We start from the raw sequence: 19568 nt of genomic DNA, 5'->3' as shown, positions 1-19568 counted from the left end.
GTTATATAAATCTTTTAAATATATCAAGTAAAATTTAAACACTATCATTTTTGCTACTCATAAACACTTGAAAGAAAATTTATGCATCAATTCTTTCTTCTGAGAAGTATATCTTTTCTTTCCTTTTGTTAGCTCTTATTTCTATAGTTCTAGAATGTTCTATTGATGGACTCTGATTTTATGCTCAAAAGTCATTGATCATCCTATCATTTTGCTGCAAAAAATTTACATGAATAAAATGTTTTCATTGCTTCATAAGACTTTAATCTTTTCTTCTAGATTGAATTGTAGTTATACTTATTAATTGATCAAAACAATAGAAACATCACATAATTTTTTTTTTAATTTTTTATTGTGGGTTGTTCAAAACATTACAAATTTCTTGACATATCATATTCCACACTTTGATTCAAGTGGGTTATGAACTCCCACCTTCACCCCATACACAGATTGCAGAATCACATCAGTTACACATCCATTGATTTACATATTGCCATACTAGTGTCTGTTGTGCTCCGCTGCCTTTCCCATCCTCCCCCCTCCCCACCTCTCCCCTCCCCTCCCCTCCTCTCTCTCTACCCCCTCCACTGTATAGCCCTGAGTGTCTCCTTCCATTTCCATGCAATTTCCCTTCTCTCTCCCTTTCCCTCCCACCTCTCATCCCTGTTAAATGTTAATCTTCTTCTCCTGCTCTTCGTCCCTACTCTGATCTTAGTTACTCTCCTTATATCAAAGAAGACATTTGGCATTTGTTTTTTAGGGATTGGCTAGCTTCACTTAGCATAATCTGCTCTAATGCCATCCATTTCCCTGTAAATTCTATGATTTTGTCATTTTTTAATGCAGAGTAATACTCCATTGTGTATAAATGCCACATTTTTTTTATCCATTCGTCTATTGAAGGGCATGTAGGTTGGTTCCACACTCTTGCTATTGTGAACTGTGCTGCTATGAACATCGATATAGCAGTGTCCCTGTAGCATGCTCTTTTTAGGTCTTTAGGGAATAGACCAAGAAGGGGAATAGCTGGGTCAAATAGTGGCTCCATTCCCAGCTTTCCAAGAAATCTCCATACTGCTTTCCAAATTGGCTGCACCAATTGGCAGTCCCACCAGCAATGTACAAGTGTACCCTTTTCCCCACATCCTCGCCAGCACTTGTTGTTGTTTGACTTCATAATGGCTGCCAATCTTACTGGAGTGAGATGGTATCTTAGGGTGGTTTTGATTTGCATTTCTCTGACAGCTAGAGATGTTGAGCATTTTTTCATGTACTTATTGATTGACTGTATGTCCTCCTCTGAGAAGTGTCTGTTCAGGTCCTTGGCCCATTTGTTGATTGGGTTGTTTGTTCTCTTATTGTCTAATTTTTTGAGTTATTTGTATACTCTGGATATTAGGGCTCTATCTGAAGTGTGAGGAGTAAAGATTTGTTCCCAGGGTGTAGGCTCCCTATTTACCTCTCTTATTGTATCTTTTGCTGAGAAAAAACTTTTTAGTTTGAGTAAGTCCCATTTGTTGATTCTAGTTATTAACTTTTGTGCTATGGGTGTCCTATTGAGGAATTTGGAGCCCGACCCCACCGACTGTAGATCGTAGCCAACTTTTTCTTCTATCAGACGGCGCGTCTCTGATTTGATATCAAGCTCCTTGATCCATTTTGAATTCACTTTTGTGCATGGCGAGAGAAAGGGATTCAGTTTCATTTTGTTGCATATGGATTTCCAGTTTTCCCAGCACCATTTGTTGAAGATGCTATCCTTCCTCCATTGCATGCTTTTAGACCCTTTATCAAATATAAGATAGTTGTAGTTTTGTGGATTGGTTTCTGTGTCCTCTATTCTGTACCATTGGTCCACCCGCCTGTTTTGGTACCAGTACCATGCTGTTTTTGTTACTATTGCTCTGTAGTATAGTTTGAAGTCTGGTATCGCTATACCGCCTGATTCACACTTCCTGCTTAGCATTGTTTTTGCTATTCTGGGTCTTTTATTTTTCCATATGAATTTCATGATTGCTTTCTCTTTCTACAAGAAATGCCGTTGGGATTTTGATTGGCATTGCATTAAACCTATAGAGAACTTTTGGTAATATCGCCATTTTGATGATGTTAGTTCTGCCTATCCATGAACAGGGTATATTTTTCCATCTTCTAAGATCTTCTTCTATTTCTCTCTTTAGGGTTCTGTAGTTTTCATTGTATAAGTCTTTCACCTCTTTTGTTAGGTTGATTCCCAAGTATTTTATTTTTTTTGAAGATATTGTGAATGGAGTGGTTGTCCTCATTTCCATTTCAGAGGATTTGTCGCTGATATACAGGAATGCCTTTGATTTATGCGTGTTGATTTTATAGCCTGCCACTTTGCTGAATTCACTTATTAGCTCTAATAGTTTCTTTGTAGAGCCTTTTGGGTCTGCTAGGTATAGAATCATATCATCTGCAAATAGTGATAATTTAAGTTCTTCTTTTCCTATTTTTATGCCTTTAATTTCTTTCGTCTGTCTAATTGCTCTGGCCAGTGTTTCGAGAACTATGTTGAACAGAAGTGGAGAGAGAGGGCATCCCTGTCTTGTTCCAGATTTTAGAGGGAATGCCTTCAATTTTTCTCCATTCAGAATGATGCTAGCCTGAGGCTTAGCATAGATTGCTTTTACAATATTGAGGTATGTTCCTGTTATCCGTAGTTTTTCTAGAGTTTTGAACATAACGGGATGCTGTACTTTGTCAAATGCTTTTTCCGCATCTATCGAGATGATCATATGGTTCTTATTTTTAAGTCTATTGATGTGGTGAATAACATTTATTGATTTCCGTATATTGAACCAGCCTTGCATCCCAGGGATGAATCCTACTTGATCATGGTGTACAATTTTTTTGATATGTTTTGTATCCGATTCGCTAAGGGTCTGTCGATGTTCTATCTTCTAAGTGTTCTACTCTGCTGGTAGTATTCTCCATTGAGTTTTTAAGTTGGTTTATTGCTTCCTGCATTTCTAGGATTTCTGATTGCTTGTTTTTTATGACCTCTATCTCCCTGTATAGTTGATCCTTTGCTTCCTGGATTTGTTTGCGTAATTCGTTGTCGAAGTGATCTTTCATTGTCTGATTTTGCTGTTTAATGTCTTCCTTGATACTCCAGATCATCTGAAGCATGTATATCCTGAATTCTTTATCTGACATTCCATCTGCTGCAGCTGTTACCTCTTCTAAAGTTGCGTTGACCTGCTTTGCTTGTGGTCCTTTCTTTCCTTGTCTTTTCATACTGCTTGCATATCTTTCCTGCAGGCGCGGGCGGCGGCTCTGCTCTCTCCTTATTCCAATTGGGGTGTCGTGGCTACCACGCCGGCAGGTCACTGGGCCTGTTCTGGGCGCTGGGGGCGGCTCTGTTCTGCCCCTACTCCAATTGGGGTGACGAGTGTACCACGCCGGCAGGCCACCGGGCCTGATCCGCCAGTCGGTTGCAGGTTTGCCTACCCTGCAGGCACGGGCGGCGGCTCTACTCTGCCCCTACTCCAAATGGGGTGACGTGTCTGTCGTACCGGCAGGCCACTGGGCCTGTCCCGCTGGTCGGTCGCAGATCTGCCCACCTTTCGGGCACGGGTGGAGGCTCTGCTCTGCCCCTACTCCAATTGGGGTGTCGTGACTACCCCGCCTGCAGGACGCTGGGCCTGTTCCTGGCATGGGCGGCGACTCTGCTCTGCCCCTACTCCAATTAGGGTGGTGTGTGTACCACGCCGGCAGGCTCCTGGGCCTGATCCGCCGGTCTGTTGCAGGTCTGCCTACCTTGGAGGCGCAGGTGGCGGATCTGCCCTGCCCCTCCTACCACGCCCGCAGACCCCTGGGCCTGATCTGCAGGTTGGTCACAGGTCTGCTCACCCTGCGGCCACGGGTGGCGGTTCCACTCCGCCCCCACTCCAATTGGGGTCACGTGGCCACCACACCGGCAGGGCCTGATCCGGGCATGGGAGAAGGATCTGCTCTGCCCATACTCCAGTTGGGGTGACGTGTGTACCACACTGGCAGGCCACTGGGCCTGACCCACCAGGCTGTCACAGGTCTGTTTACCTTGCAAGTGCGAAAGGCGGCTCTGCCCTGCCCCTCCTACCACGCCCATGTACCACTGGGTCGCGGGTCTGCCCACCTTGCGGGTGCGGGTGGCGGCTCCGCTCAGCCCCCTCTCCAATTGGGGTCTCGCGGTCACCACGCTGGCGAGCCGCTGGGCCTGCTCCGGGCGCTGGCGGCGGCCCAGCTCCTCCCCTCTGGCTGGACGACAAATTGAGGAGACTCGGGTGTCTGTGCCTCACCCCCCGTACCAGGAGACCAACTGTTTATGTCGCCGCTGGTATTGATGAAGTTCTCTCCTCCGCCGCTTTCTGATGACATCAGATCTCTGCCATGTTGGTATCCTATGCGAATGGCAGCATTTCGTTCCCCTTGTCGGGCAACCAAAGCAACGGGTGAGTCCTGACCGGCCCTCAGCAGGACCTGGACCGAGAAGCAGTTTCCGCAGGCTCCTAGCCCCGGGCCAGGGAAGTTCCGGGAGCCTGAACTTGGCCGCTCCGTGCTCGGTGTAAGCTCCTATAAGAGTAGGCTCCAAGAAGCAGTCCCCGCGGGCTCAGTTCCGGGAGCCGGAATTCGGCCGCTTAGTGCTTGGTGTATGCTCTGATAGGAGCAGGGTCCAAGAAGCAGCCTCTGCAGGCTCCCCAGCCCTGGGCCAGGGCGGTTCCGGAGCCGGAACTCGGCCGCCCCGCGCTCGGTGTTTGCTCCGATAAGATCAGGTTCTAAGAAGCACCCAGGCACTGAACCCTAGCAATCTGTCTGCAAGCCGCAGGCGAATGGCAGCCTGAAATTACCTGTTCTATGGCTGAATGAGCTGCGGTCAGTCAAAAACAGGGATGGTGACGTCAGCTTTCCAACATGGTGGCCGCTGGCCTCCTCTGTGGTCTGACCGGTGTGGAGAACCGAGATGGACGGCTTCCTTCCCCCGTCTCAAACCCAGAATTCAGCCCTGAGTGCGGTGCTTGCACGGCTGGCAGAAACTGCAGCGCTGTATCCCTGCGTCGCTATCTCCTCATTTCCCAGCGCGTGCTGCAGACTCTAGCCGTGGGGCGATTTGCTGAATAAGCAGTGTTACCCTCCGTGCGACAAATCTCTCGCGTTTGAGTCCCCGTGGCCGATCCTCGTGCGATGGAAATCCTTCCTCCAGGTTCCGGAGCACCCCACTATTGCTGGAAATTCCTAACAAGATAGCCTTTAGCCGTCCTGACTTGTCATACTCCCACACAGTGAAGCAGCACACAGGGGCAATGCACTCCCCTCGCCGCCATCTTCCTCAAAATTCCTCCACATAAATTTTTATCAGTTATTTTAAAAATTGTTTTAAAATTCAAATTCCTATTTTAATGTGATGTGTTATTTGCAATCCAGAGCCATCATTTATAAAATTTGCATATTTACTTGAGCACTTCTGCATTCTTCCGCTCAATTATTTATAGATTCAAAAGGTATAATATCTGATAAAGACTTGTTTCCAACCTTGTAGTTATTTGTCTTACTTACGTATATATGTATGTATGAAGGTATGTTTAATCGAGAAGTTAAAATATATATTTATCATGTACAACATGATGTTTCAAAAAATGTATATATATATATATATATATATATATATATATATATATATATATATATATAATACACACACACACATACACACACACACAATGAAATGGCTCCATTCAAGCTAATTAACCCCACATATTTAGTTTTTGTGGTGAAAATGGTGTTCTACTCTCTTAGAATTTCCAAAATATAATACATTGTTTTTAAGTAGTCAGCACTTTCTACAAATATCACTTGAGTTTATTTTTCCTACCTAACTGAAATTTGTATCCCTCTACCAACATCTCTCTAACTGTGCCCCCATACAGTTACTCCTAAAATATAGCTTTGACTATTGTTGATCATGTCTATATAAGTTTCACAAACATTTTTCACTATTAAATTTATAGATCATTTTGGGAAGAATCAACATCTTCCTATATATGAAAATGTTTTGGCTTTTCATTTATTTATGTCTTCTTTGATGTCATTTAATACATTTCATATATTCTAATATAGGCTTTATTGATATTTTATAGGCTAAATGAATCTAGTTAATCTTATTTTATATATTTTGTTGCCATTATAGTAAATGGTTTCTTTTTAAAATTTAAGATGAATTTTTAATTCTTTGTTTTTGTATAAAAATACAACTGACAACCAGGAGGCCTGTCATTTTCCAGAAAACTCTCATTATTGCTTATATTTCTATATGATTATATTTATTTTCCTTCTTATTGTTTTCAAATGTGATTTTAAATGAATAATATGGTGAATCAGTTGCTAACTACCTGTAAATTTGAATGAGAGGATAAAATGTCACATATTTCTAAAAACTTTCTTTTAGTTCATGATTAAGAATTAAAATTACACTTTTACTTTATGGTTATTTTTAGAGCTCTATTCATATTAGTGCATATTCTATTACTATAGTGAAATACCTGAAACAGGCTAATTAGAAAGCAAAGGGGTTTATTTAGCTCACAGTTCTAGAGTTCAAGTCCAGAGTCTAAAATTTGTTATGGGGAAGGGTGACATTGATTCTACTTCTGGTCAGAACCTAACAGCAGAAATTTATCTGGAGGAATAGATCACATTTGGAAACAGTAAGTTAGAGACTGATGACCCACCTCTTAAAGGTCCATCACTTCAACACTACCATACTATGGACCAAATCCCCAAACATGAACCCTTGGGGACAAACCAAAACCAAATTATAGAATTGAGGTTTTTAAGTAATAACCTTGTTAACAGGAAGTTCAAATGCTATTTATTATTAACTACATGGTTCTGGAAATACAAAGTATAAATATATGATTGGCTTAGTAGAAAAAATAAAGCTGATTCTCTCAATAAGAAAATAATGTATGTTAGTATTTTTAAAGTTTAAAATTACTTTGTTTTATTTAGTAATCCTTTTTTTTTTTTTTTTACTTCTAAGCATTTGCCCATCTGAACACTTAGTTTTTCAGTAACTCTCAGGAAAGCACCCAGTTTTCCCAGAATTGAGGCACTGATTTATCAGAACAAATTTTTTAGCATTTATCAGAGAATAACTACAGTGTAGAAGCACAACTGATTCGGTGTTATGTATTCATCTACACAATGTTGATGGCAGAGCATTGTTTTTTTTTTTACTACCAAATAGTTCTCAAAGCTGCTATGCCCATTTTTTATGAGGAAAGACAAAGGTGGTTTACATCATGCCAGTGAAGTGGCAAACTATAGAAGCATGCAAAGATTTTTAAAGCAGGTGAAAAGAGATACTCATGCTCCAAATTAGTAGTTTATTTCTTTATTACCCACATGATTTTAGGGCAGATAAGAATTTGCTTAATCTGTGATACATTGATAGAAGAAGCATAGTGCTGATGGCAATTATGCAAGGTGTTCTACATGCCAGTAGTATCCTCTTGTGGCTTCAGAACAAAAATGTTGTGCAATCATTATTACATTATGTTATATCATGTTGTATTTGTTTGTCACAGGAATATATTCTTGTCAATTATTGGCTTTCCTTTTTTTGAATCCATAATACTAGTACATTTTTTTTACTACACTCACATATATACCTAAAACAAAAATCTCTCAAATCATCAGTTTCCTATACGTATTGCATTCTTATTTAATAATAATTCAATTCTATTTCACTAAAAATTTTGGTCTCTCAGTTCACTAGAGGATGATGTACCACAGTTTGAAAAACACCATAAAATTCCCTACTTTTCAAGTAACTCACCAAAAACAAATAACTTTTATTTTATAATGTAATTCCCAACATTTTGGGGTTGAAAAATAGTGTAGTGTTTCCTGAAACATATCAATTGATCTGTGGTTGAGAATGATGACAGTCTAGGAAGGTGGGGAAATTCCACTGTGGCTATCCCCTCAACCATCTCAGTTTCAAAAATAGCAGAGTCAAGTTCATTATCATTTTGTTTGGGTTGCTTGTCTTTTACTCACATGTTTTCCCTTTGAGGGGCTGCTAAAGATATCTTAATTTATTTTTTTTTTAGAAATATTTTTACTGAAATCCAGCATACACATAGAAAAGCCCAAAAATCTTAGGTGTACAATGTGATGAATTTGGATCATTATCTCAAGTGGAATCACTGCTCTAAAGTCTCCTTCAGGCCATCTTTCCACTCAGCTGCCACTCCCACCTTCACATGGGAACCACCATGCTCTCTTCTAACAGCTAGGTTGCTTTTGCCTGATTGTGAGCTTCATAATGAACAGAATCAGTATACTCTTTTGTAACTAGCTTCTTCTGTTCATCATTTTGTCTGACTCATAAGGTTTCTTGAGATGCGATCTTTTAAGTAGGAATTGCTGAGTCAGTATAAGTCAGTCCTACTTTTGTTTATGTGACAAAAAGCTTTCGGATCTTGGAGAATATGGTATTTAGAACTGAAAATATAATTATCTTGCCGTGATTCTAATCACTGTTATATTAAAAGAAAGTCTCACAGGGTTACATGGCCGACACAAGGTCATACACAGAAAAGGCAAGGCTGGGGCACATTCAGCAGTACTCTGAACCTTGCAACAGCAGACTGTAGCCCATCATAATATGACAGTCTTATCAGGATAATCAGTAATCTGAATGGATTATTTTAAAAGCACAGTGAGAACACTGTAAATTCCCTAGAGCAGACTTTTCACAGTTTGGGCTCTGGTTGGGTGTAGTGGCATACAACAGTAATCCTAGTGGCTCTGAAGACTGAGGCAGGAGAATCACAGTTTAAGGCCAGCCTCAGCAACTTAGTGAGGCCCTAAAACACCTTATCGAAACCCTGTCTCAAAGAAGGGAGTGGGTGGGGCTGTGGCTATAGTTCAGTGGTAAATTGTCCCTGGGTTCGGTCCCCAGTACCAGAAAAAAATAACATCTACCAGATATATATTGAACAGCTACAGTACACATTACATTGTTTCAGGTGCCATGGCACATGTTATTAAGATAGATAAAATCTGGTCCTTACGGTATGTGGGAAAGTCATGTACACAAATAATTATGGTTAAAAAAACGTGTGTTGTATAAGATCATAATAATAACAATAGCTTAAAACATTTAGGGAAGATTCATAACAGAGTTGGCATTTGAACTAGTTTAAAATGGTAAGTTGGATTCTGTCTGCTTAAGAGGTGAGCATAGAATGATAAGAGTATTAGAGTGTACAGGAAAAAGGTTAGAATGTGATTGTAAGCAGAAAGTAGTTTACTTTGTCAAAAAGATAACTGGGTACATGAAGGTGACAGAAAGTTAGATCTTAGAGGGTAAACATTAAATGTAAAGTTTAGTTTTTTATCCCATACTCAGAATCCACTTAGGAGAATAGTGCCAAGATCAAATTAGTATTTTAGAAAGAGGAATTGTATGTATTGGTTACCTAGGAAAGGAATGAAACTGGTGCTTGGTAGTCTAAATACTGAACTATGCACAAAAATCTAAAAAAGGATAATAAGAACTAAACTATTGTGAAAGCAGGAAAAATATAAAGGAAATGAAAGACAAATATAAAGGAAATGAAAAAACAAATCTAAGTTGTTACCAGAAACAACCACAGGTATATCATCAGTAGAGCTTAACTTACCGTTTAGATGTGAGAACCCCAGGAGAAGAACAAAGATAACTCCAAAGTTGTGGTTAGGATGATTATGAATGATGATACCTTAAGAGATAGAGGAAAATAAGGAGAAAACCTTATTCAAGGTAGAGAAGATGATGAGTTGTGCTTTAGAGAGAGTGAATCCAAGTTACTGATAGGTGTAAATAACCAAAGGCCGTTGAAATTCAGGAACTTTCACACCAGGAGAAGGAATGTTTAGGAAAGTGATAGTTAAAGCATGACAGTGAGGGTGATCACCCAGTTTGTAGAAAGAAAGGGAGAAAGGAACAATCTTTGGGGAATTCTCCCTTCTCCCAGTTAAGCAGCAAAAATGAAGATAAGTCACTGGAAGCAGATCAACAAACTATTCAGAAGGGTAGGTGAGATGGTAGAGTAGCACAACCCTGGAGAAGAAAGTTTCAAGGAAAAAAAGGCTTGAGCAAAGAGGTTAAGAAAGTTAGCAGAGGCATTTACTTTGTCAAATAGCAGTTGGATTGGTGAAGCTGCTTGTAATTATTTTAGAAATATGAGGATGGGAGGGAAGTTGTATAAAACACAAGAAGTAAAAAGTAGTAGGGGAAATAGAAGATCAGAAGAGGATACACAGACATTTTTAGGTGACTGGAATTGTATAGTCCAATTTTTAAGGAAAGGAGGTAGTTGAATGGGTTCCTAATATAAAACCTTATCAATAAAATTAGACTGAAACAGAAGTTATTGTTTTGTTCTATTTAACCTGAATTTAGGTCAGGGAATGTGGCCAGTGGAATAGTATCTGTCCAGAATTGACGGAAATCAAAACTAACTAAAATGATGATGGTGGAGCCACAGTGAAAGAGAGGTGAGCTCAGACCTATTAGTGCAATTCAGTGACTCACAGTGTCTCAGCTTCTCCAGAGGGAAACTGGAGAATGCAGAGAAGAAATGCCTCCCAAGGTCATTTGCCAGCTCTTGCAAGGTCAAGGAGCTTGAGGGTCACAAATGATGATGTGAGACCCAGGCAGGAAAGGGATTTACAATGTAAGGAGAGGGAAGTTAAAGCATTTTAGGTAGATTTGAAATTAAGCATCTGTCTGGAATTATTGGTGTTAAATAGCAACAGTTCATTTTATTTGTTGCTTGATTAGCTGAAATATATTTAAATAGAATTTTATTTTTTAAAAAAAGTCAGTGAGCATAAAGGGATTTTTTTTAAAGAATTAACAAATAGTATCTATAGCTAATCCTCTGGCTGCAGTTTTTATGTTGAGTAGTCCAAAATAGTGACAGGATTAAAGTTATGGTTTGTCCTCTGATTGTTTAGGCTAGTGCTTTGACTCCCCCATTGACTCTTTTATGTGTGATTTACATCCATGATGTTAAGCTCAAAAGTTAATGATCACAGGGCTGGGGCTATAGCTCAGTGGTAGAGTGCTTGCCTAGTATGCGCTAGGCACTGGGTTCGATGCTCAGCACCACATAAAAATAAACAAATAAAATAAAGGCATTCTGCCCATCTACAATCTACAAAAAAAATTTTTTTAAAGTTAATGATCACATTCCTAAAATCCCAATCCATAGTTTCCTCTCAATAAATTGTTATAAATTCATTATCTAAAATTTTATATAGACTTCTGAATTCTCTTGTTTCTCAGAATAAAAACTTTGACTAGGCCCATGTGAATGTTAAGTAGCTGTAACTCCTAAATTGTGCTTTGTAGACATGAATTCTATGAGCTAAATAAAACAAATTAATAGAGGCAGCAGGGGCAAAAGCATGAGGTTTGTAGTATGGTCAAATTACTGAAGAAATGGAACAAATTGTTAAATTAGTTTTTCTTTTTGGAAATGTACATGCTCATGAGATAATAAGACTATTGGGAAGCAAAGCAAGAAATTTTTTTTTTACTTTTTAAAAATTTTGTATAGGTACATTATGATTCTGCATAATAGAGGGATTTGTTATGATGTGTTTGTACATGCACATAACATAATTTGATCAATCTCATTCCTCAGTATCTTCCCTTTCTCTCCCCCATCCCTTAAGCTCTTTCACTTGCTCTACTCTACTGATTTCCCTTCTATTATTATTGTTATTAATCATAATTATATATTTTTCTATTATTTATATTTTTCTATACCACTGTTACTACCACTCAATTTTGCTTTTACACAAAATTAGTTAATGACTTTTAGAACATGCTTTGGAAAATAGTGTTACATTTGAAAATATTTTAAAAATCAGTCTTATAAAATGTAAGAATCTGGGCTGGGGCTGGGGCTCAGTGGTAGCACACTTGCCTGGTTTGTGTGAGGCAGTGGGTTCGATTCTCAGCACCACATATAAATTAATAAAAAAATAAAGATCTATCAACAACTAAAAATATTTTTAAGAAGTAAGAATCAATTCCTATGAATGTACATATTGAGTAATTCTGAGACATTGGAGCAACAGATAAAAAATATGAAATCATTTTCATTATGGATAATGACCATAGATACTCAAATGTTAATGTGGCAGGGCAAAAGAAGTCAATAATGTTTGGGGGAAAACTTGAAGAATAATTCTTACTTCTGTTGTTCAGGTATACAATGCAAATCTGATCAGGTCTATTGTACCTTGATTTTTGTTAAATAGTATGATATAGGACCTCTGTGAGAATCTTTTTTTTTTTTTTTTTTTTGGTGTAGGGCCGGGGTTTACCTGGGATTCGACTCAGGGGCATTCAACCACTAAGTCACAACCCCAGCCTTGTATGGTGTTTTATTTAGAGACATGGTCTCACTGAGTTGCTTAGCAGCTTTGCCTTTGCTGAGGCTGGCTTTGAACTAGGGATCCTCCTGCCTCAGCCTCTGGAACTGCTGGGATTATAATTGTGCACCACTGTGTCTGGCTCTCTATGAGAATCTTGAAATGACCATTTATTGACTATGAAACCTTAGGCAAGTTACCAACATTTTGGAGCCTGTTTTCTCTTCTGTAAAATGGTGACAAGATTATTAGAAAGCTATAACTGAATAGTCCTTAGCAATGAATCTACACTAATAGGTTCCCATTAAATGCTTGATGTTATTAATAATTTTTGTTATCTTTTCCTTACTCTACATTTGTGTCTCCTATTTAAAGGACTGTGTTTTAAGCTCACACTTAATATAGTAATCCTTTATAGCACTTAATAAACTTAATCCTTTAAATTATATTTTCTGTACTATTTTCAAGTTCTATTGTAGCTTCCATGAAGAAGATAACTGTAATCAGACTTATGTGTTTTTCTCTGCTTAGATTGTTATTTTTTTCTACAGTAATTCATTTTCAAAGAAATCATGCTACATGTAAGAGAAATTGTCATCTTTGCTGCTTGTTGTTATTCTCTAGCAGATGAATTATTAATACTATCTTCAATCCACAGTTTCTGTGCAGGAATTTCTTTAAGCCATTTGGCTGTTGCATTGTCTTTCATTGGGTTTAAAACCAAATATAAAATTAATAAGCATACTTCACTAAGCTTGTATAAACCATCTTAATTGATACTGTACACATTTTGGTGTTTACTTGACATCATAAACACCGTCATGGAATTTGAACTTTTAAGGAAAATTATATTGGTTAAAATAAGTCTCATAAGTGGATTTGCAGAGTATGTCTATCTCTTAATCATTCAAATTGTAATAAGAAACAGCAATGTAAGGTTAAACTTACACGAATGGAATTGTGCCAGATTACTTTAGTATTCTCTTTAATCTAATCCAACAACTCCAAAGTAAGAAACCGAATTTTGTTAGTAGAATGCAAAAGCCTAAGACAAGTCAGAAGAGATTTTTTTTGTTAGGCCTCATATTTACCATCTAATATATAATGTTCCTCTTATTTTTTAATGTTGATAGCTTCTGCCCTGTGACTCTTCAGAAGCAGATGAAATGGAAAGACTTAGGTGTGAAAGAAATAATGCCTTAGAAGAAGTGAATTTATTGAAGGTAACCTCCTGTTTAGTTTCCTTATATTTTCTTTAGAAAAAAGAAAAACAGCAAACCTGTATTGGATTCTGAAGTATTAGGGCTATTTTATTTTTAATAATAAAAATATTAATAGCAAATAGGTCTTTAGAGAGTTAATTTCTTAGTTCACACATGTGTTTCTACTTGGCAATATCCATGTTTATTGTGAACAGTGAGTTTTGCTTATGCCTTCTGATGTAGCTACTTTTCTTCTCTTGTTGGTAGCAGTAGCAGAATTAGATGAAGAGCAACAAAGCAAGCTGTGAGAGTTTTGGGTCCTCCAATGTTCATTGAGAAACATTTTTCCCATGTGCAGGGGCATGTGTAAAGTGCATCATGTTTTGCTAATGTAAATGAAATTAAGCAGTATGATATATGGGAAGAAAGATTACACATCCCAAATATACTGTAACATGTGGATTCTCTTTAGACAGTTTGTTTCTGTTTTTAGTAGAATATTAAATTTAAATTATATCCTTATTTTTTACAGAAAGTCATTATATTTTTCAGATCTTTAAGAAAAGCAACATAGCTGCTTTATTTTCCAGTAATTCACTTTAGAAATATATAGTTTAAATTACTTTGTTAAATAAGTGAAATTCTGTTGTTAATTGTTTTATTTTTGTTGAAATAAATAACTTGCAGCAAAAAAAAAGAAAGAATTCTTGCTGATCTCCCTTAGTTTTTACAGTTCCACCCTCTAGCAGAAGCCATTATTTTAAAAAAAAAATCTTTTATCTTTTCAGACAGCTTCTGTACACAGCCAGTCCTATTTCAAAAAATAAATGTATATGTGGTGTCAGGGAATATCTGGGAAATCTCTGTGCTTTCTCTCAATTTTACTGTGAACCTAAAACTGCTCTAAAAATGTGAAGTCTTAACAAAAAAAAAAAGAAAAGAAAGAAAGTGTATATGTGTATTTTAATTTTTTTATAAGTTACTTCATACAGTGAAACATTTTTACAACTTGTCTTGTCTTTTTATCAGAGTTAAATTTTTGGCAGCTTTTCAGGTAATATATATAGATCTGCCATATTATTCTGAACAGTGAATAGTTCTCTACTAGGTTATGTAGCCAATTCCCTGTGGATGGATAGTTAGGCTCTTTCCATTATTAGAAATAATTCCACTTTCAGGCTGGGGGTATAGCTCACCTAACATGCATGAGGCTTTGGGTGCAATCCCCAGCATCATACAAGTAAATAAATAAATAAGTAAATATAAGAAAAACCAGTTACACTTTAAAAGCTTTGTAGATGTATTTTTGGGCCAGTTGTATAAGTATCTGAATAGAATAAATTTCTGAAAGTGGAATTGCTGTATTAAAGGATATGTAAACATAGAAATTTCTATAATGGTATCAGATTTCCTTTCAAAGACTTTGCCAATTCACATTCTTTCCAGATGTTTACAAGCATTTCACTGGTATAGGAATAGTTTATATATTTCTGTTAATAATTTTGAAGTTATTATTATCTTTCCTCATCTTTTTGTAACAAAAGTTGAGATGGAAAAATAGAAACTTAGTTTTAAAAATAAATGGATGGTTTTTGCCTCATATTCTCTTAAAAAAACAGCTTCAATGTTGATTACCCTGATAAAATACCATTTTTACTTTACATATTGCTACATAAATAAGTAAATCATGTGAATATCAGAATTTTCAGACTCTAAATCTTCTTTGTTTTCTTAAATTTTATCATTGTTAAATTTAATGATATATTTCAGTTTTTATTTGAACATCAATATTACTAATATTTTAAATTAAAATTATATAATTCATAGTTATGTAATATTTACACAAGGTTCTCTGAGGAGCCATGCAATAAATTAGGGTCACATTTGAAGTTCATGAAATGTAACTGAACAAATCCGATTGTGGCAAAACTGAAATCCCAGATAAAACAAATTGTACGTTTTATAATTACCTTTACCTCAAAATTTACCTATTGACTGAAGATGATTTTTAAAAGCTATACAAAATATTGTACTATGCAATTAATACTTTTGAGGTAATGTTTGTATTTTCAGTTGTCTTCTTGTAGCGTAACATAAACACACACACACATACAGGTTGTTAAGGGAAGTTGTGAGTATGGAGATGCTCTGTCATCACTTTTCATTGTCCTGTGACATCTCTATTCTTCATGTCTGACTTTTGGTACAAATAAAAATGACACCAAGATAATTCTATGCCAATGGCTGATTTTTATTTTGTAGAAATAATCTTTAAAAAAGCACTGTGGGCTGAACTTATAGCCTTTTTTGCAGAATTCACAGCAATGCTACTTTGCAGAGAGGTGAATGAAAATAGATATTTTCCATTCACTGAATGCAAAAGCCTAGAGGACAAAGAGTGAAGGTGAATTCCAGAACATAAAAGCATAAGAGCCAGCAGTCTTGTGGTTCCTGATCTGCAGCATGTTCATTAGATCACTATATTATATTCATCTTTACATACCTTCATTTCACCTCTTAGACAAGAGTGAGCTGAACTATTTCAGAAAACAGATTGCCTCTTATAAACATTGCAATGTTGCCATGAATCTTTTACCACTCAATTTTAACATTCAATAATTCCTCTCCTCAGGTTTGTAGTAAAACAATTCTTAAATTACTGTTACAATTTCTGAGTTGATCAATAAAATTTGGATATATTTAAAATATATTTAAGAAAATTGGACTATTTATAATATATGCTTGCCTTAATTTTAACTTCAAGGGTAATAATATTTTACTCTGTATTAATACTCTTATTTCACATTTGGTTTATACCTGTCCTATCTTCCTTCTTTTGGACAATCTTCTAAGAGTAAGTTAAATTTAAATTAGTAAAATAATAGGCAACCCAACCTTATATGTTCTCTCTTTACTTCTAATTCCTAATGATAATGCTAACATATTATTAGCTAATATTAATGATAATGATAACATATTTAGAAGCTCTTTGGTGAAGATAGCTCTTGTCCAAAACTTAGTTAATATTTATACATTTGGATTCTGATTCACATTTTTGGACCTCAGATATTGAGGCAAAAATATCTTTACATCACAATTATATAATAGATACCTAATTACTTTTAAATGATATGTGTAAAGCCAGGAAAGTGACTGGGAACTACATTTTTAGATTTGTAGCAGTTTTTGATGTGTGGGGAATTCATAAGTTTGAAATAAAGAATCAAAAATTATACTGATGAATACCTTTATAAGAAGTTACTAATTCAAGGTGTTTAAATACAGGCAAAATTATTGGAGTCAGAGAGGCAAAGGAAACAATTGACAGAAGAGCTCCAGAATGCGAAACAAGTGAGTACATGTAGCATATGTCTGTCTGTCTGTCTTGCCCGTGTGTGTAAACAAGGTATAATTTAAAGCAGTGCTTCTTTATAATATCCCAGAGTTTACTGATGCAAATTATTCAGTATAAAATGGTATATGTCTTTAAGAAAAATCACTTTTGTTGACTGTATCTGCACTAACATCCTGCTACTGTTGCTCAAAGAAATGTCAGAACTCCTTTTTGAAATGCTTTCCATGGACCAAAATGACCAATCTCATTTCTATTCTTTTCTTTCTTTCTTTCTTTTTGTCTTCCTTCTTTTTTCCCTTTCTATTGTTATTCATACCTTATCCTATTAAAGGAAAGCAAAATAATTCAAAATAAAATAAAACTCCAAGACAAAGCATTTTTTTACATTTAGTTGTTAATTAAAAAAAAAAAACTTAGTTTTACTCTGCATACTCTTCAAAGAATTTGATGTCAAATTAAAAAAAATATCATTATGAAAGAAAAGCACAAATACAACTAAAATATAAATAGGAGTAGAGAGTTAAGAGAATACTTTTTAAAGTTCAGTGGAGATGCTTGATTTTGAATCTCTTTCCCCCTAAACTGCCAGAAAACATAAAATCAACAAAGAGATAATGTAGTCATACAGGAATCATCTTCAGTGTGACTGTGTGACAGGGACCACCACAACCTTCACAGAAGAAAGTCAAGCAAACAACAAACAACAAAACAAAATTCCTTCATCTTGCCTGCCAGTGAAATCTAGGGAACAGAGAGCAGAAGAAAGAAGACTCAAAAGACTGAAAAAGAGTAGAGAGAAGCTGGGGAATTAGATAAAAAGCAAACAAAATCAGCCCCAGAAATCAGAAAGTGCAATAATAAATGCCACAATCCTGGGTATGAGTCAGGACTTGATAGCTCTCTGCACTAAGTGTAAGAAGTAGTACTTGAAGTGTGCATCTAGAAGCAGCAGCCTCAGAAAATCTTTGCTTCTGCAGAAGGATCGGTAAATAGAGAATGGATGGAACACCTTGGAGATTAGGCAATGGCAGGAAAGAAGGGTATGGAGGGAGGGATGTGGATTAAGGATTTCATTGAAATGAGATAGAAACAAGACATACCAATCTACCCTACTCCACCCCATGACCATCAATAACGTGATCCATTTAAAAAAAAACTGCACAGAAGAGGGTGCTCTTGAACTAAGAACTCTTTTTGCTGTGAAATTAAAACAAAAAGAATGAAAGAAAGAAAAAATTCTGTCTTTATTATTACCAAACAACTGCAGAAATCAAATGATGTGAATTAAAGCCTTACTCCTGATGAAAACTTTACAAAACAATGGAATTACAAAACTGAAGAAAATGGTAATGTAACCCTCCAACTCAGTTATATACAACAATAAGCATGGGGGTAAAGAAAAAAAAATCTCATAAATTTAAAAAAAAGCAATATCAAGAATTGAAATTTAAAAACAGGAAAAATTGAGGTGAAAGTTGATAAAATTCAGGAAAGAAATAGAAAAAATAAAATAATATCTGAAATGAAATCTAAATTTCCAGGAGCCCCAAGGAAGATACATTCAATTGAACAAGTATTGAAACAAATAATCAGGAAAATGAAATCAAGAAATAAGGGTTTCTTGAAGAAATGAACCAAAACAACTGAATAGCACTAATATTTAGAACTATAATTCAAGAAAAGATTCTCGAATTAAAAGAGAGCCTGAATCTAATGAGCACAGAGCCTTATTTAAGTGTCCGATACCATCTCCCACTACAGGAACCCAGGCTCCTGTTGGTGAAATGACAGTTTTCAGGGATAGGGAAGTGTAAGTACATTAGAAACCTGGAACATCTTATGCCAGAAGACAAGAAGGTGCTCAAAGTGATAATGATGTGTCATAAGGAAGTACCTTGAAGGGACTTCTGTTGGCCAAATTTGGAAGAACTTCCCAAAAATACTAGGTACATTAATAAATTATAAACCATTGAAAAGATAGTAATTTATGAGTCCATACCATTTATAAATAGTTTGGCTAGTAGAAGAAAGGAATACTCTTGCTCATAAGCAATTGAATGCTGACTGCTAACTGCAGAGAAGCTGCTAGATTTGGAAATTAGCATTGTTCACTTATTAGTGAAGACTGAATTAGGCACAAATTTAGATGGTAAATTTAGGGGGAAATTTTAATGAATATTAGGATATCTACATATTGACATTTTTTCATTTGTTCTAATTAGTTATACTTGGTAAACCATTTATTAATTACAAGGGTGAAAATAGTAATTATACAGTAGAAAAATCAGAAAATAGTTTGGTGCTAAAAGTTGATTTTACTAATGAAGAACATTTTGTGACTCCAAATATGAGTCTCTGAAAAGGATACCTGTGTAGTATTCTAGAATGTGTAACCTGACTGTGACCATGAAGAAACATCAGAGAAACCCAAGAAAGAAAATTTCATTTTAAATGTGTGTGAGTGTGGGTGTATGTATGTGTGTGTGCACATATGTGTAGAAGTTGTATGCTTCAGACATGTCAATACCGTTTTTTAAAAAGCTGATAAAATAAACATTAAAAAGTTAAAG

The 19568-nt window shown here is 36.4% G+C and overlaps 1 protein-coding gene across 2 annotated transcripts in view; it reads left to right on the top strand.

Moving 5' to 3' along the window:
• Stxbp4 (syntaxin binding protein 4) overlaps window positions 1-19568 on the top strand; it is a 162224-nt gene that overhangs the window by 45849 nt on the left and 96807 nt on the right. For both annotated transcript variants that reach the window (XM_046420648.2, XM_046420647.2), the window contains 2 exons: window positions 13575-13664; window positions 16929-16994. In XM_046420648.2, the coding sequence (XP_046276604.1) occupies window positions 13575-13664; window positions 16929-16994 (156 nt within the window). The remainder of the gene's footprint in view (window positions 1-13574; window positions 13665-16928; window positions 16995-19568) is intronic.

Source organism: Marmota monax, unplaced genomic scaffold, assembly GCF_021218885.2.
Source record: "Marmota monax isolate L192 unplaced genomic scaffold, Marmota_monax_Labrador192_F-V1.1 WCK01_AAM20220418_F8-fsc00064, whole genome shotgun sequence".
NCBI lineage: Eukaryota > Metazoa > Chordata > Mammalia > Rodentia > Sciuridae > Marmota > Marmota monax.
The sequence above is the reverse complement of the archived record's forward strand: the minus strand, read 5'-3'. Positions and strand labels throughout refer to the sequence as shown.